Genomic DNA, 24559 nt, shown 5'->3' on the forward strand with positions numbered 1-24559 from the left:
TTTTTTTCCGGTATTTTACCTCACGCAGCAAATGTAAATGTCAGACGGGCTGCGATCCGTGAGCCTTTCCTTGTCTACAGAGCAGCTCAGTGTCTGATTGCACAGCTAAACCTTTAAGACTTTCAGCACGGCTCTGACGGGATACAACAATATCTTTGTCATCTCAGGCTGCTTAAGGATTCAGAAAATTGGACACTCTCTCTGTGCTGCATACTGAAACTCCCACTAATGAAAGCATGCCAGTATGCATGAGGACCCCCCCCCTTTTTTACCAGTGCAGATATGCAGCGTTGGAGTTTAATGGGAAAATGTGAGGAGGACAATCACAGCTGCATATACGGTATAATGTATCCCCCTTTGTGGCTGATGTGGTGTTAGTGATGCACAGTCACGTTTGATAACCTCGTCAGCTGCAGCATAAAATCCTCCAGATAATCCTGAGAGGCAGGACTGTGGTGGAGAGGAGTCAGGATTGGTGGGTATGCATGTTATTTCCATACATTGCCCCCTGTAAAGGTCGAGGTGATCTTCATTATCTCAGAGGACATTTCTGATGCAGGTCAGCCATAAAAACAACAATAACAACAAACACAACAACAAAAACAGAGAGACTGTAATGGAGTTATTGGGCCGTTATTGGATCGTTGTTGGAGTAAATGATCTACAGCCGATGTCGAAGGCAAATGGTGCAAATGCATTGAGGACGAGTCCAAGTCCATTTTGGGCGAAACGTAAAATAAACCAATCAGGGTGCTGCCTCACAACCATCAGCAACTGCACCAAGCCCTGGCAGCACATCACCACAACCCTCCTCCACCTTCACTGGCACCCAATTAAGTCGCAATGACAAAATCCTCTTTTTCACCCACAAATCCCCTCAGAACCTCTCCAATCTTCTTAACCCGTACACCCCGTCCCTGAACCTCCGGGCCTCAGACACTGGCCTGCTCTCCATCCCCCACACAGGACACTGTGTAGCTCTCAACAGAGCCTTCAGTGTCGCAGCCCCGGCCTTCTGGACTGCTCTCCCTGCTTCATCTCTGGACATGTTTAAAATACTCCTCAAACACCATCTGTTCACTACAAGCTACCACCTCGACTGACTCTGTTTCCCCAGCAGACACTAACGCTGTTAATTATTTCATCTTGTTTGTTTGCCTGTTTGTGCAGCACTCATTCTCCTGTGTCTCATGAAAGGCGCTTTATAAATCAAAGTTGTAATTATAATCATTGCTAGAACAATATCAAGATAAATATGCATGCACTAAAAAGTTGGATGAATTGCTGCTCATCGTAACACCTGTGCATGTTCCTGGGTTATGTACAATAAAGAGTATTGTGTGCTGCTGTCTGTGTACTCACTGAGCAGCGACTCGATGATCACTCTGTAGGCGCTGGCGTGTCGGTGAGGCTGCCACTGGGTGCACAAGCTGGTCATCCTCACCTGGTATGTGTTCAGGTTGGTCACCCCCAGGTACACTGCAGGAAGGAGACAGAGGAATCATTCATGGTGTGTTTCTCCATGAAGAGCACACCTTCCCAGTCGTTACGTTTGCATGTGACCATTTATAAAGACATTTACAATAAAGAAAATGATTCTAGAATTCAGTTACTGAATTTTACTGTAGTCTGAACATTATTCCATCAAACGTTTGAGTCTTAATGGCGAATGTATGAGTGTCTGGCAATTGTAAGGGTTGAGGGTGTCTTCTGACCCGTCGTCACTGTTTCTGACATATTCTTCTATCTTCACCCTTCATTCCACCGTCTCTGGCAAAATTATAATTAAATCGATGACAAAAATAGTGTTTGGATGTAAAAAAAACAAACAAACTCCAAGCTTCTCCTGAACTCTAAAAATGTGCATTATGAAGTTGCTTCCTTGTCTACACGCTGCTGTAATAATAACACTGCTCTGAGCTCACATCTGAGAAACCACACGCCATCGTAGTTCCAGATGACAAATTTAGAAATATATGGCCGGTTAGTTTCAAGGACACGACATGAGTTATTTACAGACAGAGAAATCCAACTTCACTGACTTCGCTCCAGAAGTGTGGCTTTATGCACAAACATGCACACGCACACAAGCACAAACCCACACAGATTCTATTTATGCAAATGGTATGTATGCACTTTTTATTGACCGACGTTTTTCAGAGTGCCACTTGTTCTGAGTTCAAAGACATTAGCATGTGTGTGTATGTGAGTCAGTAATGGCTTCGCACATCACAGTAGATTTTACATTCCCTCTGACAAAACTGAACATTTTCCAGCAGAGCCAAATATAACCTGCATTTTAGTGGACCCGATGCATAATGTATCCTTGCATAATGTTTATGCAAAATCTCCCTATTCGGTTAAACTGGAAGACACAAAGGGATTCATGGAGCGTCTCAGCTCGCCCAGTCCAGTACGGCATCGACATTACTGCTGACATGGCATGAATCCACCTGTCAGGCTCCATCTCATCCTCAACCAACTCCAACGGAACAATCAATCCACCTTTTAGCAGCTGAGTGGCCTCAGACTTCTCTGATGCTTCACATTCAACTGCAAACTGCCCCAGAGTAACAGGAGATCACAGTCCCAGGAGGCAGCGACTGCTCCTTCACATTGTCAGGAGTCGGTTGAGGTAGCTGAGGCATCTGAAGCCTCCTGGACGCAAAGACGAGGGGCTAAACACTGGATCACATCCAGCCTGGGTGGCCTGCAGGATTCCCGAGAAAGAGCTGGAGAACAATACTAAAGAAAAGGATGTATGGGCTGCTTCAGTTGGCCCGCTGCTCCACTCAAGTGTTTACTGACGAGCAACCTTGAGGAGAGCGAATTCAGCTCTCTGTTACTAGAGAAAGGCAGAAGTGACAAGGCAAGAACAGACGCCGAACACAGTGACTGAAACCTTTCCTAACTTCACCAAAAAGCTCTGGTCGCCTAAACTTAACCAAATCAGAACTATCCTGATGATCAGTGTTCAGACTTTTTAGATTTTACAGCCATGTAACATCCCTTTTTTTGATTATTTAGCTATGTGGACACGTGAAAGATAACTATAAGACAGATTTTTCTATAATTTATCATTATGAAGTAAAAGTTGATTTTAAAGGTTGGTCCATGGCAGAGCAAAAAATCAAAACCTAAAAACATACAAGACCAGCAGCTACTGGAGCTTACTGCTTTATTTCTGACGACTCGCACATTCTGGACCTGTTTATTATCTTTAAATGACAGCAGACGTTAAAGCTTCAGCAGCTTCATCGAAAAACTACAGCCACTAACTATAAAATTGTCCCCCATTTAAACTAAAAGCTCTGTGAAAAGGCATTACAGGAAAGTCAGTCTCCTTTTTGTCCCCAACATCTGTGATACTGGAGCTGCTGTGTGACACTGAAGCACCAGTCCACTCAGCTCTACTGGTCCGTCGGCTTCATTAACATGCTGCTGAACAATATAACAGACGCTCCATTCACCTCCTGGGATCCCACTGGCCTCATATCATTATACTCCACCCAACTGTCCACCTTTCTTCAGCTTCATTCCTCTTCTTCTCTTTTTCTCAACTAAAAAGAAAAACTCTCGTCCTTCGAATCAACCAAGAAGTGCTTAATTGTCATGCAGGAGAAGAAGACCGTGGCTCCGATGCAAAGCGATGTGCCTGCGATCCATTTAAATCTTCATGTTCGGGCATTAAGCTGACACTTGCAGTGAGAGCTCTTACCCAGAGAGAAATGAGAACAGATGAAAGGGTTGAGGTTCAGCGTCCTGCTCAAGGACACTTCAAGAGGACACATGTTTTTTGTCGCTCGCTTTGGCTGTCATGGAGATCAAACCAGAGACCTTTCCGTTTCAAAAAGGGTTATTTCACCATGAGGCCGGCCTGCGGTGAAGTGGTTAATTATCATGCAGGAGAGGGAAATCCAGGCCTCTACTCGGATGATTGTACTTGAGAAGCAGTGATTGATTGAGCCCGGGCAGACACTCACAGAGCCTCGGGAGGTGTCTGCGTCTCCAGTGAGATAACTTAAATCTATCACATCCACTGTTCAGTCCAGGGCTGGGCTGTAATTAGGTGAAGTTGCCATTAAAGGTGTCAGATGAATATCAAGATATCGATGTCTGCAGGCGTCTTGCTGCTTCTTCACTATCAAGTTACTGACAACAAGATGATCTGAGAGCAGCGTCAGTCGGTCTGATGAGAGTTCGTTACGATGTGGACGTTCAGAAGTCGTGTGTTTCCCCTTGTTACAGAAGCTTTCAATAATGTGTTCAAACAGAAACCTCCACTTATGCAATTTGTCTGGTTGATTTATTTGCTTAAAGCTGGTTAGATTGCCTAAAAGCAGATATTGGCACAACCAGCTCTCTGAGAGGAGTTTGGAGATGTTATATACTTTTTTAGAGAATGAGGGCACGGTCACACAAAGTGAAATGAATGACCACTGAATGCTGGTGCAGAATGTGGAGAGTGCAGAATGTGGAGAGTGCAGAATGTGGAGAGTGCAGAATGTGAGCCACGCAGACTTTGTCATAGTCACGTCATTTCAGAGTTCTGCGTGTTTTCTAGGTTTTGTGGCGTCTCCCTCCACACCTGCACTGCATCTCCTTCATCAGTGGTGTTCAATGAATTGCCTTCACCTGTGTTAGTCCACCTTACTCCATCTGCACCTAATCCCCTCGTTACTTCAGTTTGTATTTAAGTCTGGATGTTTCTTCGTGTTTGTCTGTTCCTTGTGTTGCTGCGATCGAGATTAAAACCTTGCAACACCGTTGAAGACAGTTATCTTTTTGCTGTGGAGATTATCAGATGCACAGACTTTTAAACATTTTAAACAGGGGGTGGAAGGGGTCTGATCACAACTACTCAAAATTCTGTTATTCAGTAAATCTGCACCTATGTAAGTATTTTCACAAGGCTGTAATTTCACTCAAACTCAAGTAGTCATTGCACCATGTAATCTACTTATTATTTTTCAATCATAATGAGTTCTGAGCACAATCTGAATTAATATCTGGAAGCTTTCTTCTACATTGTTGTAGCCATTAAGCCTGACATCAAAATACTCTAAGTAGTGTTTGAGAAGAATACGTCATATTTTTACTGAAGTATTATTCTAACACCAGCCGTTTTGCTTGTACTCACTGTTGGTATTAATACACATAAACACAGGTGATAAAGAGCAGGTGATGGAAAGAGGACGATGGACAGTTTATTGTGATGCAACTTTATCTTTGCAAGTTTAACTTCCAACCCAATCCAATCCATCATCTTCATGGTAAACCAGCTGTCCATTCGTCCAGAACAAAGAGCTGTGACACGAACATGGCAGCAGCTGACAACTTTAATCAGACGATCATAACAACGTTTTCAAGATGGTATCTTGTAAGTAGTTGGGACTGCAGCTAAAAGCTTCTGTGTACTTGACTGGCTGCTCTGTTTGGTGAAAAAAAACTTAAAAATCTAAAAGACACTTTGCAGATGCATCCAACAGTGTCTCCAACTGCAGCTGTCACTGTCACGGAGGTTTGTAAAAATAAAGGTTGAAATCAACATTCAGCAGCTGGGAAACAAACAGAAGAAGAACTAAGAGTGATTGTAGGAATCAGGACTGAAGATGTTTGTTGTTCTGTTTAAAACTGATTTGGCAGACATACAGATAAGCAGTTTTAAATATAACTGGGGAAACGAGGTTTGAAATAAAACAAACCTGGGTTCATCATTCTGAATTTTTAAACAGATGACTATCCTCACAAAGAGGTCTCTTTGTTTTCTGCCAGTTTAAACCTGCTACTTTGGAAGAGAGAGTCACATTCAGCTTGGGAATGAGCTGAAGAAAAAATGCGCAATTAGATGATTTATCAGTGTTACACGAGATGGTTTGATAGATACACACAACAACCTAAATGACTGTTTGAAAATACCTCTTTGAAGATGGTTTATTACTCTGAGTAATTGTGCAGGCTGAGGAGGAGGGCAATTATGTTGTCGCTTGATTTCTTGGATGTTTCGTTAATAGTTCTTTTATTTTGCATTTATATTAAACAGACTGAGGCTGGAATATGTGATCAGTAGAGTTGAGAGCTGTTTAATGGACTGAATGAACGAGCACCACATCAAGGAAACAGAGGAAGGACTCACAGGTCTTGGCCCGTCCTGAAAGGGCCTCGCTGGATCCGGTGGTGTAGGAGGCGATGACCTTGACACTGTACTCAGTCCCGCTCAGCAGGTTGACGATCAGCATGGTGTTCACGTCTTCTCCCACGAAGGTCTCCAGAGCCGGTCCAGGGGCTGCAGTGAAGCGGGATAATTGAGGTGACACGTCAAGGAGGAGCAAATGGAAGGAGCACAGAGGAGCGAGTTCAGGGACGATCATTAGCTTCAATTCAAGTGAGTTGGAACAAATGGAAGAAAACTCTGTGATGCAAGTGACACCGGCAGGAGAATGACACAATATAAAAGATTATGACCAAAAAACATGTCCGTGCATGTCTGTAGTTTCTTTAACTACATAACTTAATACTTCTAATCAATATCAACAGCGCTATGTTTAGTTTCATATAAAAAAACAGAACAACTGAGGAGTATTGATTCATCTATACGTCTTGCTTCTGTGAGTAATTATAAAAACACATTAAAACTGATATTTATACCAACTCTTACAGAATTAATGAGTTTTGCATAAACTCCTCCTGAGGACAAATTCTAATGATCTTGTCCGCCTGTTTTTCCTCCAGCGCCACCATCAGGAACCAAAGAAAAGTAAATCTCATATTCCAGAATAATCTCTGGGGAATATAAACTTACTCTCTTCAGGGTAAAGACTAAAAAGTTCATCAATGAAACTTCTCTTTTTTAAGACACTTTGTGGCCTCTCATCTATTACTGTTAGTCACTTCTAGTCACTGCAGACAGGTGAACATCTGTGTGTCACTGACCCGATACAGGCTGGTAGACGACCCTGTAGCCCATCGTGGGTGAAGGCGGAACATCCCAGCTGATCCTGAAGCGGTTGTACCATTCCTCTGATACTCGCAGGTTCTTTGGAGCTGAAAGAGGAACTGAGGAGAAAAACAGAGACGAGCAAATTAAAATATATAACATTCCATATAATATGTTTAGATTAGCTAGCATTGGGCTAGTAGCAACGTGTGCTCTATATGTATTTGGTACTCTGTAGGTCTTAAGGTTTGTACTGTATGTCGCTGGTCTCATCGGATGATCTGTTAGGAACTGATTATCAATTCAGTATCGTTTAGGTATCAAACATTTTAATTATTTAACTCGATATTAGTATCAAAGACAAACCTTTGGCATCATGACCATGCTAAAAACAACACAAGTTAGATAAAATGAAATAAATCAATATCTATGAACAGAGTACTTTCTGAAAGTAACTTGTTATGTCAGAAGTGCTTTATGAGAGGAATCTGTCATGACACAGCAGAAGGAGAAAAGTACAGCCATCAACTGGAAGGACAGAAACCAAGTTGGCAAGAGGAAGATAATGAGGAAGAACGGAGGGAGGGTGAAAGTTTGATAGCACTTAATAACATTTCAACAGTCAGTCAGTGAAAAGTGTAAGACCATTTGATGTTACAGAGTTTACAGTTGAATTAGTCTGTCAGAGAGACACTAAATCCAGAGGACTTATCACTGGGATGACAACTGGGACAGAACTCTGGAAAATGGAAATAATGGCCGGATGGTATTAATTTAAAAACCTCTTTCTTTGAGGGGTGTGTGATTTTCAACCCTCATACATCCGTCACCTCTCTGCAGTCCATCCTGTTCCTCCTGAAACACCACAGATTTGAATCTTCTGAAGATCCCTTTGGTTAATAGGAAACACGAGACTTTCTCAGGTCCAAATCCCCGAGTAAATCTGCTGCTGTTCTGTTGCACATTTAAAATGCTAAAAGATTCCGGTCATTCTCTCCATGTTCCATCATTCCTCTCTGAGTATCCATCCAGTTTGCCGTTTTACGAGCTGAAACCTTCAGATTATTCCGGCTCTTCTGCCTCATTTTCCCTCTTCACCTTCCGCGGCCGCTCACCATTAAAAAGCCAATCATCCTCTCTACATTCAGCTTCACTCCCACCTCTCAGTATCTGCTGCATTCTCGTATGCTCAAATCCCCACATTATACCTCTTCTGTTGTATTATCTATCTTCTCTGTCCCCTCGCTGGTCCTGAGAAAATTACTATCATGCTCTGAGCACTTTCTGTCATTCCTCGCACTGTGTTTTCACCCTTCAGGCCTTACGTTAATGAGAAACTGGAGATTTAATGGGCAGACTACTAATGACCAACGGAACTCCTCCACCAGCACCGGAATATTTTGAGGAACTCAAGAACAATTTCTGCATTTGAAGTCCACAGCTAGCTAGCGGGTAGGAATTTCAACTACTGCGAAGCCTAAAACATCACAAAGTGTCGCTGCATCGTCACGTCTTTGAGATGCCAAAGAAATGAGCACACAAATCTGCAAAAGGAACAAGAAGTCCCAAGTGTGTTCTTGATTTCTGCTCCTGGGACAGTTTCATAAGACGGTAAAATGAGGCTTTTCTTCAGCACTTGGGAATTCAAGCTTTTTGTTGAAAACAATTTAGAAAGCCACAACATAACATATCTGCTGCTGTCATAGCAGAAGCATTTATAACACAGCTGTAGTTCTACTCGTGTAACCAAAAAGGAACAATAACAGATATCACTTCAACATATACAGATATTACTCCAGATATTATTCTCCCTCTTAAACCTTGTAGGACTCAGAGTCGGTGTGAAATTGCAGTGAGATGGAAATAAATATGCTTCTCAGGACAAACTTTAAGACCTGATCACAATATGTCCCATAATTTTTGTTACGCTTTAATTAGAGGTGTTGAGATATTACGCTACTCATGATAAAGGTGATATTAACAAAGTAAATATTGTGTTAATAATACTGTGATAATATTGTGTGAATCATCCGGTGAAGATGTTTGGCATCTTCACTGGAGTTCATCTGGTTGTTGTTCTTTCTGTACACGTTCTTTAAGTTACGGTGAAAGACTCTCTCCACTTATAATGTTTCATTTCAATAGATATCGTGATAATATCATTATTATGAATTTATTTGGCAAGGATAATTATGTAGTTAAAATCTGATCTTGTGACAGCCATAGCCTCAGTCCTATCATCACTTACAAGCAGTGATTGGTAAGTTCATGTCCTCAGGTAGAGGAGATGAGTCATACAGATCTTGTTAAAAGCACTTCAGGTCTTTGAGTGATTATTCAGAAAGTCTAAAGTTAACTTCTTTGTTATTTCTGTTTCAAGTGGCTAAAAAAATGGACAAGAACAAAAGTCCACACACAGAAAAACTACAGACCGCCTCCTCTTGCCTAAGATGAAGAAGGAGCTCAGTGATCTCCATTAGAAAAGTGACCTGATGATGCTCGTGCTGCTGTTACTTCCTATATTCCTCACAGTCACTGGACTAAGCTTTGAATATAGGAGGCGACTTTAATGAACAAAATGTCACCTGGTTTTCAGAGATTTACTTCTTTTACCTCGAGCCACAAACGTATCACTCACACCTTGTATCATCGAATTGCAATTTACCTCCCAACTAAAATAACTGCCATCCTTTCCTTTCCCTCCTTTATCACCTTTCAGTTGTGCTTACGTCTCTTACAGATTCAAATCCCCACATTATGCTAAATTCCCTCTTTCTTTCAGCAGTAACAGTCTTCCTTACATCTTCTCTGTCATTTCATCCTGCACTGTATTTCACCTCAGCTCATACACCTACCACAGTCACAGAACTAATGTCATCTTTTGGGTTCATGTCCTCAAATAGTTTTCTCCTGCATTCATATTTTATTTTAGTTCAAAGTCTGACTTCATTAAAATCCCAGTCATTATCGTGTCCTTACCCTCCTACTGTACATCTCCCTCAGTGATTCAAACCCCCCACAATCATACTCGTCCCCTCTGTCAAAAAACATTCTTTCATCGTCCCAAATACCAAAAATCCTTTCAACATTTGTCTTTGAAAATGTTTTTTTTATCTCCTCAGGCTTTTTGTGATTGAAAATTGTCATTTAGCTCTGACTTTATGGTTCCAAGTCCTCAGATTACACCACAATCATACTTACTATATTCACATTTGTATTCTAACACAAAAAACTCCTCCGCTTTTCCTTCTGCAAACATCTCAGCTCTCACACTTTCACACTCTTCATGAACACATACATTTGTAGAAATCAAAAATCCCCAGATCCTCCATTTCCTCTTTTAGACGAGTGAGACATCAGCTCATTGGTCATCGCTCAGTGCTTCAAATCCCCAGATTAAGCTGGTCACAACACATCGGGTCATACGTGACTTTTCTGTCATATATTATCTATATTTTATTCCGTCTTTCACCACTGAAAACTCAGTCATCCTCTCTGTATTCCACCCAAGCCTCTTCTAGTCTCACCTCATTCCTCGGTGGATCAAACCCTCAGATTATTCTGCCTCTTTTATCACATTATCTATCTTCAGTTTGAGGCTGAACACCCAATCATCCTCTCTGCATTCCCTGTCATGCCTCCCTCAACGTTCACCCCATCCCTCATAGGTTCAAATCCCCAGATTACACCGACTCCCTTTGTCACATCATCTATCTTCAACCTAAAAAACCCAGTACTCTCCCTTCTCTTCATTCCCTGTCGCTCCTCCTTGGGCGATCATCTCATCCCTCACTTGCTAACAGGAACCATTCATCATCACGAGGTGTCGGGGGCCCCGTCGTTTAAAAAACGGAGAGTGTCATTAACGTCTGCTAATGTGTGTAACGCGCTGCACAGGGAGACGTGATGGGATGGTGTGAAAAGATGAATGACTTGAATTTAGCGTCTCCTCCTCGCTGAAAGTCGAGTGTTTGCTGTGTAATGCACTTGGCAGCAGAGAAAATCATCAGCCTCCGAAGGTGCATTCACAGCAGCGCTCAGTCACATTCAACAAAAGCGGAAAGAATGCTTCCCGCATATTTCTGTCTTTAGCTCCACAGTTAAGAAAATGGATGTTGAACATTTAGCTACCAAGACAGGCTGCTACCTCTTCCAACTCCCCTGAAATTGTCCCGAGTTAATGAGCTGCAGAGACACAGGATGGGTTGAAACAGGAAGCACCTGAGCAGAGTGCTCCTCTCTGCTGAGAACGCCTCGCGCTAAATGCCAGTTAATGGAGCTGCTGCAAAAATGTTTCCAGAAGTTTGAGAGGGAGAAGGTCATTGCAATTATAAAGTATTTTCATGACACTTATCCAGAATGATTACAATAGATTTCACAGTCAGGTTATTGCTTTAAACTGGAGGCACAACCAGTCCCGGCACACTCCCAGACGGATGAACATCATTTACAACTCAATTTGCAACTGAATGACTATAACATTTACAATCTCACTTTAATCTTAAAATGTATTTAAATAGACATTTTTTGTCTTTCCTGCAGGTGCCAAACAATATTACAACCAGGTCTTAATTTAACAGGTTCTCCCTTTTTGTTTCTGTCGTAGTTTAGAGTTTATAAAGAAGTCATTTTTTTTCATTTATTTTGGTTAGAAGAAAGACAACGTCCTCTCCATCCATTTCCACTCGTCCTGACTTACTGTCCTGCAACATGTTCAGCAAACAAGACGTCCTGAAGAAGTTAACAGCTGACGAGTTTCTGTTAAATTGCAGTGTTTATCTCAGCATAACAGTTTAAAGCAGCCGCTGGGATTGGACATGTTTCTATCATCTTACTTTAATCTATAACCAGAATGGCACTCACTTGTTTGTACTCAGATCAAATTGGATGACTTACGTGTTCGGCCCATTCGTGATGCCGCCGGTCCGTCTCCTTCAGGGTAAACAGGAGTGATGGCCACTTTGTACTCTGTATCTGACAGCAGAGGCTGCAGCACCAGGCTGCTCTGACCTGTGGGCACCGTCCTCTGCAAACACAAACACATTCAAATTTAAATTTCATTCCAGGGAAAACTGGTATTCGCAGAACCATTTTGATCATGTTGTAAAGGCAAATCTAGAAAGAGTGGTCTGTTAAACATGGTGTATAAAATCATTATGGGTTTGGCTCAGGAGGAACAGCGGGTCATCAATGTTTGAATCCCAGCTCCCACTGTCGACATGTTGGGAAGTTCTCAGGACCGACACTTAGCCTCAGATTACTCAGGATGGTCGGCTGGTTACAGTCAAGGCCAGCTCAGTGCCACTCAACCTCAGGTTCCATCACACAAGAACATTTCAATCAACCTGGACAATCAAAACCAGAATTAAATGCAGCAGCGTTTGTTTTAATTTGGCTTATTTCCCTGTCGCTGACACATGGTGGTACCATTAACTGCTGGAGAATCTTGTGGTTTGTTCATGCACGTTACATCATAGAATGTTCTGTTTCTCCCTCCTAATTATTTCTTTATCTTTGGTATTTCACCTTTCACAGTTCAGAGGCTGAACCATATAAGTGTTGGCCGATATTGTCCTATGACAGATAAACCTGTATTGGTATAGATGTTGCCTGATATTTGCAGATATGAGAAATCTTTTTTTTAGATATTATAATCCAGAAAAAGCTGTTGATTAAACTGTAAAATCTGCCATCGTTACTTTTCTTTGACAAGTGTTTGAATGTGTTACTTCCAAATATCACTATGGGTATCAGTATCAGTGAGGCGCTAAATCAAATATGTGGATGGGAATTAAACATTACTTTCTATTTTGATATTGTGTTGATGCAGTTTGTATTTGTGCAGTTGAAGCTCTGAACAGATAACAGAGTCACGACGGGATCAAATATTCTTTTAGTGACTTTCCTTCATTTTAAATCCCTTTTGTAGAACTTTTCTAAATTGGCTCTCATTATATTAATTAGCGTTACACTGCAGACATACAGAGTGAACAAACAGCACCAGGTGAGGTGAGGAGAGCAGCAGCAGTAACAGCAGGAGAGTCTGACTGTTTGACTTCACGCTCTGCAGGAGAAGCACATGCTGATACCTTTAACAGGGACTTCTACTGAGCGTAGGTTTGTTAAGAAAAGAAAAGTTTTTCAAAGATCAATGAAAATACAATCTCACAATCACAAATAAATAACCAGCCATCTTCCAGCAGCCTAAAATGATCTGGAGGAGATTTCATTTTGGTGGATCTCCTCTTTGATAGCGTTTTTATTACGTTCAGGCGCTTCCTTTGGGACTGATCCTTGAATGAACTAAACCAGCGAATTAAGACTTTGTATGTACCGGAAAATAAAAAATGTATTAGCCTTTTAATGGAGGTGAGGCTCTGAGTGCTGCTGCAGTGAGACTTTGAGGTTTCAGGTGGTGCGGAGGTTAATTGTGTGCAGGTTTCCTCTTCACCTCACTGTGAACTGTGGCCTTTTCTTAAATCTGATCCCTAAATGAGTCACACGTCCAAAGAAAAGCTGATCTGCTTCTTCACCCTCGAGGCTTCTTTTCTCTCTTCAGTTCCGCTCACAACTCTTCTCTGTTTATCTCTACAGCAATGATACAAAGCTAAACACTTATTTGAGAGAGTAACCCTTAAATGAGACATATTCTGCTAATTTTGAGTTCCTACTTGATCTAGAAATTCATCAGTGTTCTCCTCCTCCATCTGAAACACTCCTCCCTCTGACACTGAGTGTAAATAAGTCTTTAGCTGCAGCGTTCATGACAGCAACAGATCACATAGTTGTTTATTTTCTGGAAATGCAATTAGAAAAGTGTTTAGAAAAAAAAGTAACAAGATGGCAATGTCTGTTTGTGACTGAATCATCAAAGTGCTTGATCACAAAGAACTTCTCTGTGTCCAACAGATTTATTTATTCATCAGTGGCTCTTATGTGCATCTATAAACTCTGGTTGAATTCATACTGTATGACTGAACACAGAGCTGTTGGTTTTTTCTTGCTGTTTTGACTTCAGGACAAACAGCGCTCTGGTTGTTTTGTTCGCAGCAGGAGAAATCCTTTAATATGTTAAAGGTTGGGTTGTTTGTGTGCGTGCAGAAACCCTCAGTCTTTCATTCCTCTGATTCTCTCTACCACAGCCTTTGTGTCTGTCTGTCTGTCCGTCTGCCACATTTGCATTCTGAGCATGTCCAGTCTAGCCCTGCTTCATCCACGAACCCTCGAGTTCCCCCAAAATACACTCTCGCAGACGTGTCAGTCAAACACTGCTGGCCTTAACAAATCAATTTCAGCTCAGTCTGATGAAAAACGCAGCAAGTCTCTAAACTGTCACTGTGCCACACGCTCCTACACTCCTTTTACTCCACTTTGTAAATGCAAACATGGTTTCATAAAGTATTTATAGGACTCAGAAACCCAATCTAGTTTTGACAGAGGCTCTGTGCAGGCCCTGAATATTAAGTTGGATCCACCTGAGACTGCTGGAGCTGCAGTGCTCGAGGGCAAACTGCACGGGGAACACAACACGGGTGATGCGAGTCAATTATAGTGACTGTAGTAGTAAGCAACATGACAGTACATCTATTAAACTGGGGGCAAAGAGAAGCCACTCTAAAAAATAAAAGTTAACCCTTCTGTCTAACTGTAGCGATTTAAAAGAAAACCCATGGGATGAAATACGTCCTAGAAGTCCATTTCACCTGCCATCAAACTGTTAAAGAAGCAGATGATGAGAATCAGAAGCAGATGATGAGAATCACACCCTGATGTCAGAGCAACAGAACTCCCCTAAACAGGATCTCTACTGATTAAACAATGTGATTCAAGGGCATTATTAGTTTAGAACTAAAAGCCTGTTAGTAAAATAAAGGTTATCTGCAGCTGCCTAACGAACTAACTCTGATGACATCACCTACATATTCTTTGCCAAAGTTGTGTGAGCTGAACCTGAGAGAGGAAAACAATCATGCCTAAAACTTTTTAATCCTGCCCTCGCTACATTCTTTACCTCCTGGAACAACATTTTGTTGCCGAGCGATAACAGATGAAACTGTTTACACACAGTGGAATTGCACTTGATGCCCGGCAGCTTTGGTTTATTGGACACTGAACGAAGCAGCATAGAGAAATCACAGAGCTTCACTGAGTTCAGCGCCACAGCTGTCTGAGGACAGATGGCTGCAGAGTCGAGTCGCCCCTCAGCTACGCTGTAGATACTGACATCTGGTAAAACAGTGACAGAGCCATCTGAATGGGCAGAGCCATTAACTTCTATATTTATAAGCTTGTAGAGAGGTGACTGCCGAGAAACTCTGTGACAGAGGGTAAAGCTGTAAGAAGTGTTCTGTAATCATTTTGGACCATAAGGAGGCAGAGGAACTCCAAAACAAAACTCAGACACAGAACTGACTTATTGTTGCCTTAAAAAGTTTCTCAAAAGGTTTTCCAAAAACGACAGCTGACACAGAGAAACACTGGAGTCGTGTTTGTTTCAAATATTCACTCTCCTTTTACTTCTTGTTTGGTCTCCACCAGATCCTGAGGAAAATATCTGGCTTGAGATACTTTCTTCATCACAGCGAGTCTCTCGCTGCGTCTGTCTGCTGTTTTGATGCTGAGCAGGTGGTGAACAGTGAGTTCATCAGAGCTGGTTTGATGGAAACTGCTGCTGCTGGAAACAAACTGACTGAACCACACTGGAAATGTGATATAAAACTATCGATAACAAAAAAGCCAACTGCAGCATTTGCACACAGTATGTGATACTATGCACCTTTGGAGTTGGTTTGCTTGCAGCCAATAAACACAGAGAGGAAGAACAACAATGCTGTTGCCATGCTCACGATGTAGAGCTGCTGCACCTGTGTAGAGCTGCGCAATGTAGACAAGAGCCACACATGTTGTCGCCGGTGTGGACGATTTCGGTTTGTTGCAAGTTCAGAAGAAGACAACAAGACTGTAACTCACAATACATGTTCTGCAAGTGTTCTGAGAGGAGTGAGAACGTCACAGCCAATAAATCTTGTTGCAGCGATGAATATCAAATCATTCATCTTTGCTCTCTACCTCTTTCTTTCTGTCAGGTGTGCATAAAAAGGTAGTGGACTTTATCTTGTTGGTATCGGCCATGACAAGCAGGCACTGTAATTATTGTATCGCCTGAAAAGAATCCATACGGTGCGTCCCGAGTCTAAGAGTATCTGACAACAGATGAAATGTCCTCTGCAGCTTTTCCTCCCCTCCTGCAGAACAAAGACTGTATTTTATAATCTGGGCTCCTTCAGTTTGAATAAAGGCTTGGACACAGTAAAAAGACTCTGCCAGGCCTTCGTCCATCAGCACATACTTCAAATACAAGTGATGAAACTTGTTGACAATAACTCAGCTCCACTTCTCTCTCCACATAACGGTGCACTGATAACTGCCTGCAGCTGAACATGGACAAAGCAACAGAAGTGGTCATTAGCACATCAAACACACAGCACACTGGACTGAAGCCCACCTCCATCCAAGGCGAGACAGTTGAACAGGTGAGCAGCTGCAAAGATCTTCCACTCGTTACAGACAACAAACAAACCAGTCACTTCGATCCATAAACACTGCCAGCAAAGACTCACGTCATCAGTAAACTCAGAGCGCTGTCTGTTTCTTCCTCTTGTTGTTATTTTTTGTCTGCTTCTTTACCGTGTGAACCATCTCAACAAAACATCAAACACACCGCCTCCAAAATCATCCTCTGTCTTCCTACGCCCAGTCTCTCAGACATGAACCACAGAGCCACCACACAGGTAGTGCTCACAATAGCAAATGACACTGATCACCTGTTCGCTCAATACTTCACATTACCTCCAGCTGGTTGGAGACGGAGGATCTTTAAATGGAGAAGAGCAGCGCTAAACAAACTGCCTCAGAGGTGGATGTATGGCTGTAGAAATGAAGATTTTAAGTTTCTCTTTGCTGGCGTGTTGTACCGGCTGTGAAAACAAATCTCCCCCTGGGATGATGAATCTAACCCCCCCCCAGTATTTACACCAATTAGCTTGCAAACAATGTGACCACAATTTTAGTGAGAAGCACTGACAAGCGACAGATGCGTCCTCAGGAGACTTAATTGTCTTCAATTCAGTCGGCACCAGAGCTGTTCGGCATAGTGATGGTAATTTAAACGGAAACCCTCTGAGTTTTTCAGGTAAATGTGGACGAAACAATGTGGAACAGCTGGTCGACTCAAATCAGGAAGTTTCAGGGATAAAAGCAGAGAGAGAGAAAGCATGGCACGCTACTGTGGGACGCTGGCAATAACAAGCCTCACTCTCCAGACTGTTTGTTTAGAGAGAAAATATCAGACACAGGAGGGAAAGTTTTGGACTTTGGAGGTATTGAGCCACTTTCTTTTTAAAAAACTTTTTCATTGATTCAACCTTTCAGGGACTTTATCATTCAAGAGGGACGACATGTAGACTGTTTTACTTTCTTGAGAAAGGTCAAAGGTTGTAAAAACACCAAGAAAAGCCTTGAACGGATAAACAGTCTGTTTCTCTGATGCTGGAGTGTTTGAAATGTGTTAAAGTGCTGCTACAATGTGTGATTTAATTAAATCTGGCATAATTTGGTCACAAGTTATTAGCAGTTGAAGACCAAATTCCATCAGTGAAGATGAAGTGGGATAACTGCCATCCAGAAATCAATGGCATGTAAATGAGTGTTTTTTTAATGGCTGCTGTTCCTCCCTCGGCAGCCACAAACCACACAGACAAACTTACTTTGAACAAAGCAGGAGAGCGAGCCTGCCAGATTCCCCCCCAGAAGATAGACATCTAAATGGTAGCTATTGAGTGCCGCACTCGGTGATTCATAACCTGACCGGACTGCCAAACAGAGCCCACAGCTGTTCGTACTTTGATAAGAGATCTCATTTAACAAGCCGCCGGTGCAGGCAGCTGGTGGCTCTTTATTGTCAGGATGAAAAGGCTGATGTGGGACCTGTGGCCAGAGTCAGACACACGGCAGCCACCGGTGAGGTGATGCCACAACTCACACATATACACACCTGACAACTCAGACTTTTAGAAATACACATCCCAGATTCCTGAAGGCATGTGAAACATATTAACGTGACACACTGTACACACCCCACTATGGAGCTACGTGACATGAAAAAATAGGCAATCCGTTCTCACCCCTGATGTGTCGCAAGTGGTCGGGACGTATCAAGATTTAATCTGAGGTTATGTTACACGAGGAAATGAATGTACGCAACTGACGCATTTTTAAGAACATAAGTGTACTGATGTACTTTGGTACTTTGGTCAGTAACTTATCTAACATGACGTGACTGAACAGTTATTTAAAGTATGATCTTTTTCTGAACCTAACCAAGTTGTTTTGGTGACTGAACGTATCCAAACTGAGACGTTTTCACATTAATCACATAAGATGATGAGTAGGATAGATGAAGAAAGCTTCGCTCCAGTTCCACCCACTAACCCACTTACACTAAACACTCCAATAATACTTGTGCCTGTGTTTCTCATCTCCCCGATATCTTGTTTTAAATGACACATCCTGATGAAATTAGGCGTAATTATCTTTAATAAAAGAGAGGTTATTATATTCAAATGAACACACCCGTACATGCATGACAGCCGTTAAATCATCACAATCTGATGGAGGGAAAAATAATTTTTATAGACATTTTGTCATTTTCTAAATATCCACTGATGACAGAAGTGATGTTAAAGAAGATATTTACGCAGGCATCTTAATTTCCATGTTGGAACGTCGGGCCGTCATCAGTATCTGTTTGCCTGTCAAACATGGTCACACACTCACACACACACACAAACAACATTTCCACCACATTAAACTGCAGTGTTTCCCCTACCATTGTACAGGCCTGTCGGGTCGCCAGGACAAGGAGACCTGCTGCCAGGCCAAAAAAAAAATCAATACGCCAAAAATAAGCCGCCTATCAATTCATTCATAAATCAAGAATCATTTACATTAGGAGCGCCTCTGTGCAGCGCAACGCGAGTCAACCTGCTTCGTTGCCTAGTAACGATGCGAGTGCCGCTGCTGAGAGCGCGGGCATTCTGGGATGTTTAAGGTTTGTTAGCTAACCAACTATGGCGCCGCCGAAGAAAAGAAAAAATATCGCGGGTGACAGACAACTTAATATAAAGAAATTCTTCTGCCAAACTCCGGAGCCGAGGAAAATAGATGAAGGGAGAGTAACAGAGGCAACTCCAGAAAAAATGACAGGTGCAGGTGAGACGCAAGAAAGGGGGGCAGATTGCAGTGGAGAGGGGGGCTGCTCGAGGACCGTTACTGCCCCTGCCACCGGTCCGACTGCCGACCCCTGTCCGGCGGGTGACTGCGGGCCCGGACCGACTGTCGACCCCTGTCCGGCGGGTGGCCGCGGGCCCCGGACCGACTGCCGACCCCTGTCCGGCGGGTGACCGCGGGCCCGGACCGACTGGTAACGTTGACCCAGCAAAAAAAAAATACAGCTAAACACAGAACATCTGGCTGGGATCCCGAATGGCTTAATAACCATAACTACAGCCCTTGTTGTACCACGCTCCCCATGGTCAGTTTACAATTTGTTGTTTAGCTTATATTTTTGAACTGATTGAGGAGCTTCTCTCTCTCTCTTTTTTTTTGGTAAGCAATAATGATGAAAATAACACAGACAATAGGCTAGTTTTCCCAGGCATTGTCAAATGTATGTAACTCTGTTATAATAAATTATAATTATAATTATAATTAAAAAGAAATATTTATAACTGATAGAATCTCAATTATGTGTAGGGATGTTTTGTCGCTTATGCCGTCAGCATAAGCAGCCCGTTAAAAGAGGACCATCCCAGAGGGTTTTCATTGAAAAGATGTGCTTGATGCTCATATGGGTTCAGGCCCATGCAGCTTTGATTAAAGGTTAGATTAAGCCTAATGATTTCATTTAAGTGATATCATTCAGCAATATAGGCCTACAATGATTTGTAATGTGAATGTTTGTTATTGCTGTATTTCGCGTCTCGTCTGTTCAGGGTTTTTTCGGTGGGTACCACCGGGCCTGAAAATAATTCTAGGGGAAACACTGCACTGTATGTTTTTACATTAGTGTTTGTTTTCAACAAGACTCTCTGCAGCTCTCTCTCTTTCTGTCTGTCGGCTGCAGCTCATTAGTGTGGAGACATGACATTCTCTCTGTTTCCCTCTCTCTCTCTCTCTTTGAAAATCTGCCACTGTTTTCATCATCATTATCCTCCCCTCTGTCTCTCTCTCTCTCTGTCTCTCTCTCTCTCTCTCTCTCACTTCCTCTCTCTCTCTCTCTCTCTCTCTCTGTCTCTCTCTCTTTCTCTCTTCCTCGCGACACGAGTCTGAAGGCCTGCCGTCACATTCAACACTACTGTCTTTGTCTCCCTCCCTCTTTCTCTCCATGGAGGACTTTTAATCAGGAGGCCTGCCTTCGTCTTCGTCAATAATCTCCCCCATCCTGTTCAAGATTGACACGTCGAAGCTTTGGCTTTGTTTCGTACACATCTTCTCTTTGTCTTGGACTCTCTAATAACCTTGTTCAACTCAGCAAATCATTTCATATAATAACAATCCAAGACTCTCAACTCCAACTCATTGGCAACACAATTATTAGAAGTAGTAGAAAACACAATAAGTTTCAGAAGAGAGACTCCATCCTACCGTCTCCTCTGCTCTGTCTCCCTTGGAGCTGACGTAGTTCAGTCGATAATGTCGGACATTTCTGGAGTCGACGGGCTGCCAGGAAACCCGCAAACTGAAGGTGGTTTCCTCATCGATCCTCATGTTCCTCACTCCGAACCGAGGAGCTGCAGGATCAGAACAGACTCGGCTCACTGAAGCACAACACTGTCTTTCAACTTAGATCAGAAAAAACGATCATATCAACATGTCATTATTTTGGCATTTCATTTACACAGACTTCCCCTCAAAATCTGACAACCTGCGTGATGGATGACACACCACGGATATAAAGACAAAGTGAAGCAGCGGCAGAAAAACATGAACCCTGGTTTTCATAGCGTGAGTCGGATCTTGTAAAAAGAGTATAAGAAGCTGTAAAATCATTTTTCTACACAGATAATGTCACCGACACAAAACTATACTGGTTCAAATCCTCCCTGTAGCTTTTGCTGCGTGGAGTAAACCTTTAATTTGAACCACACCAGGTTCTCTTCAGACGTCTTCAGTTGTTTGTAACTGAGGACGTCTGAAATTATAATGTAAAAACTTCATTTGGACATCAATAGTGAACGTTGAAAAGACGTCTACAAAACATCACAACACATTAATTCTGGTTCTGCACAGGACGTCTTTTCAACATCAGTAAAGACTTTGAATTGACAGCTTTTGGATGTATTTCTGCTTGGTGTCTATCATATTTTATAGCTGGTTGTAATTTAAAGCCTCTTAAAATATAAATGAGCATCAGTGTTCACTCAGTTCTACTGAGTTTGTGGCTGAGTGAGTGAGAGAGAGCGAGCGGCAGAGAGGGAAGGTAAATGAAAGCAAAGGAAAAGAAGAACAGTTGTCAGTTTCTCAATAATTTCTTCTTGAAGTGATCCCCTCTTAAGTGTCCTCCATCCAAAACTCTGTCAGCTGACAGTTTGTAACTGACTTGACCAGCGGACTTCGTTATAAGACACTGATTGGCTGATGAAACAGGTGGAGCGCCTTTTGTTCTAAACAAGCTGCAGGCCGGATCACAAGGCTGCAACCTTTCCTTGCAACGGTTTCATCTCATCATGAATATTTGCTCTGAAACAGCCTTAAAAGTGATATTTAATGTATTCCACACACTGAGGAACACAAACACACAGCAGACAGTTCGAGGAGGGAGAGCACGGGGAGATCTTAGGATGGAAAAATGGATCAAGGACGATGGGCAAGGACGAACGGGAGAGAAGAAACAAACAAAAAAAAAATCACGGCAGCAGGAATGAGCATTTACCTTCTGTGGTGGTGGTTGTCGTAGCAACTGTGGTTGTTCTTTTAACTGGAAATAAAATAAATCTGTTTAGTTCATCTGCTTTTTTAATACAACTTAAAGATGTTTAATGAAGCTTTAGACTACAGATTAGCTCAGTGATAAACACAACACTTGGCAAAGCAGACAGAGCACAAAAAATGCAGTAAAAACAAGAGGAAGAAGTGGAGACTTACTGGTGGACTCCACGAGAATTACTTCATCACTCTCTGCCTCGTTATTGTAGATCGCAGCAAGCAAGACCTCGTATTCTGACGCGGGGCTGAGTCCTTTTATCAGGTAGGTGTTAATGTGTCCGTCCACCAGAACCTGAGACACACCGATGGAGACTTTGTGTTAGACGAGCAGATGTGCAGCAAATACAGACGATTAAAAAGTCAAAGAAATGGAAAATTGGAACTTAAAACTTTGTCTACATCACAGCAAAAAGCATTGGTTTTCAGTTTTACTGTAATTCATTTGAAGCAAAAATGCACCTTTATAGATAATGTATGCATGACGACACACACAGAAAGATCTAAACACAAAAAGAAGCCGGCGGGTAAATGACAAGCCCCGAGGTGAACAGACCGATGACACGTCCGGCTTTTGGGATTATCATGTCAGAGATAATCTCCCAGAGAGAGACTCATTAGTGTGACAGAGAGAGACGGAGGAGAGGGTTAACTTTCATCTTTTTATGTTCATCTCAGTTTCATTTTGTATCTTAATCAAAAACATCTGAATGAAGTTTCTCAGGCGAGATAAAATGTGGGTCTGATTTTAGGAGTGAAAGAGATAAAAGAGAGGGACAGCACACAGTAACACATGAATGTGTTGCTACAGTTGTGAGGTTCGTGTTCTCTGTGACATTTGTGATGAAAGAGATTAAATAAGAATGAAAGAAGAAAATCATATGAGGTGTATTAAGTCTGAGGCAATGGCTCTCTACAGGACAACAGTGGATTGCTCTCTTCACGTTACGAGTGAAGGAGTTAAAGTATCTCAGAGGATCTTGTTCACCTCTGAGGGCAGACACTGTAGAGAAAACTGTGGCTGAAAGAGAAACTCTCAGTTTAGCAGAACACCTACACTTCAACCCTCTCTTTACATCAGTGAACAACAGATCGTGAGAGTTTATTTAGTTGAGTTTAGCGTTGTGCCACTGCGACCTGGACAGGTGTAACAAGGAGGTAATCAATAAAGGGATAGATGTTTAGATCACCTGATGGTTTTATCCTCTAGAGTTTGTTTAATGTTGTTAACAGTCAGGGAATATCCTGGTTTTCTGCTGCGAGGCTTCAGGTAATGCAAGTAAATCAACTATTATATGTTGTATATTCAATTGAACTGATATATTCAAAAAGCCTGATAAGTGTGGAAAATACAGCATTAATTAATCCATTTTCAGTTATATTTATTTCTCTGACAACTTTTGAATTTCCCTCTCCACATCTGAACACAAATATCTGAACGTTCTCCTTCTCACATTTTAAAACAGGCTCGTTACTTTAGTTTGATGCATTTGAAGAGAATAACAGATTATTTTTATTTGGCGTCATCGCACGCGCCTTCCCACCAACCAATCAGAGCGCATCACGCACGGCAGACGCAGCGAGACGAGACAAAGACGTAAGAAGCCGTAAGAAGGCGTAAACAGACAGAGAGGGAGACTGGAATGTGGAGAAAAGGCGTGTTAGTGTCTCGTATCTGCAGAGAGTTTCTGATTTTCTCTCTTTGTTGCTGCTCGGGACGCTTTACCAACCCAACATGTGTCTATTTGACGTCCTGGGAATGAGACTCAACAATCAACTGTCTTTGTGGTGCGTTCAGGAACAGCTGGGACAAATCCTACTGATTCTACCTTTAACTTTAATAGTCTTTGAATTCTATTAATATGACGTGAGCTTCAGTTAGCTTTGAGCACAAATGTCCTTCAGAGGGAGACTTTTTACTCTGATACTCTGAGTACATGTCAGAGCCTGTAATCTATTACTTTACTGGAGTAAACAAGCTGTCAATCAGTACTTCTACTTTTACCAGAGTCTGTTTTTACACGAGTATCTGAACTTCTACTGGAGGAAACTCTGTGTGGACTTGTACCACCTCTGCTGTGGACACATCTTTAGTCCCCAATTGAACCAGCTGTCTTTAAATAACTAGTTGTGTGTCTGAAATGTGTCCACAAAAGTTGGCTATGCACACAAACTCACCTCCTCACTGTCTCCTCCGTCGGTGGGTGTCCAGGTGAGTCGGTACAGAACCACATCAGAGGCTGCGTGTTGCCATGACACCCTGAAGCTGTCTGTTGAGATGTCACTGCTCTTTATATCCAGCGGGTCCGGGACGGTCTCTACACACACACACACACACACACACACACACTTGTTGTTAACTGAAACAATAGACTGAACAGCTTGTGTTTTTACCTGTTACACCTGATTGCTACTAATAGCATGACTAAAAATATGAGTTTGTACTTGTGGTGAAGCTGTCAGTCACGGCCTCAGCTTGTCCCTCGTCGTAGATGGCGAAGACACCCACGGTGTACTCCGTCAGCGAGGTCAGGTTTCTCAGCATCCAGGTTGTCACGCGGCCAACATCCACCTGTAGAC

At 42.3% G+C, this 24559-nt stretch overlaps 1 protein-coding gene across 10 annotated transcripts in view; it reads right to left on the bottom strand.

The window, feature by feature from the left end:
• Positions 1 to 24559, bottom strand: part of col14a1b (collagen, type XIV, alpha 1b) — a 292249-nt gene that overhangs the window by 197391 nt on the left and 70299 nt on the right. For all 10 annotated transcript variants that reach the window (XR_003983583.1, XM_030412518.1, XM_030412519.1 and 7 more), the window contains 9 exons: positions 24425 to 24551; positions 24158 to 24297; positions 22142 to 22274; positions 21930 to 21974; positions 20642 to 20787; positions 11834 to 11963; positions 6934 to 7056; positions 6137 to 6286; positions 1363 to 1479 (listed from right to left, as the gene is read on the bottom strand). Coding sequence is in view for 9 of the 10 variants with exons in the window: in XM_030412518.1 (XP_030268378.1) it covers positions 1363 to 1479; positions 6137 to 6286; positions 6934 to 7056; positions 11834 to 11963; positions 20642 to 20787; positions 21930 to 21974; positions 22142 to 22274; positions 24158 to 24297; positions 24425 to 24551 (1111 nt within the window). In the remaining variant the exon portion in view is untranslated. The remainder of the gene's footprint in view (positions 1 to 1362; positions 1480 to 6136; positions 6287 to 6933; positions 7057 to 11833; positions 11964 to 20641; positions 20788 to 21929; positions 21975 to 22141; positions 22275 to 24157; positions 24298 to 24424; positions 24552 to 24559) is intronic.

The sequence above is a fragment of the Sparus aurata genome, chromosome 3 (genome assembly GCF_900880675.1).
Source record: "Sparus aurata chromosome 3, fSpaAur1.1, whole genome shotgun sequence".
Lineage (NCBI taxonomy): Eukaryota > Metazoa > Chordata > Actinopteri > Spariformes > Sparidae > Sparus > Sparus aurata.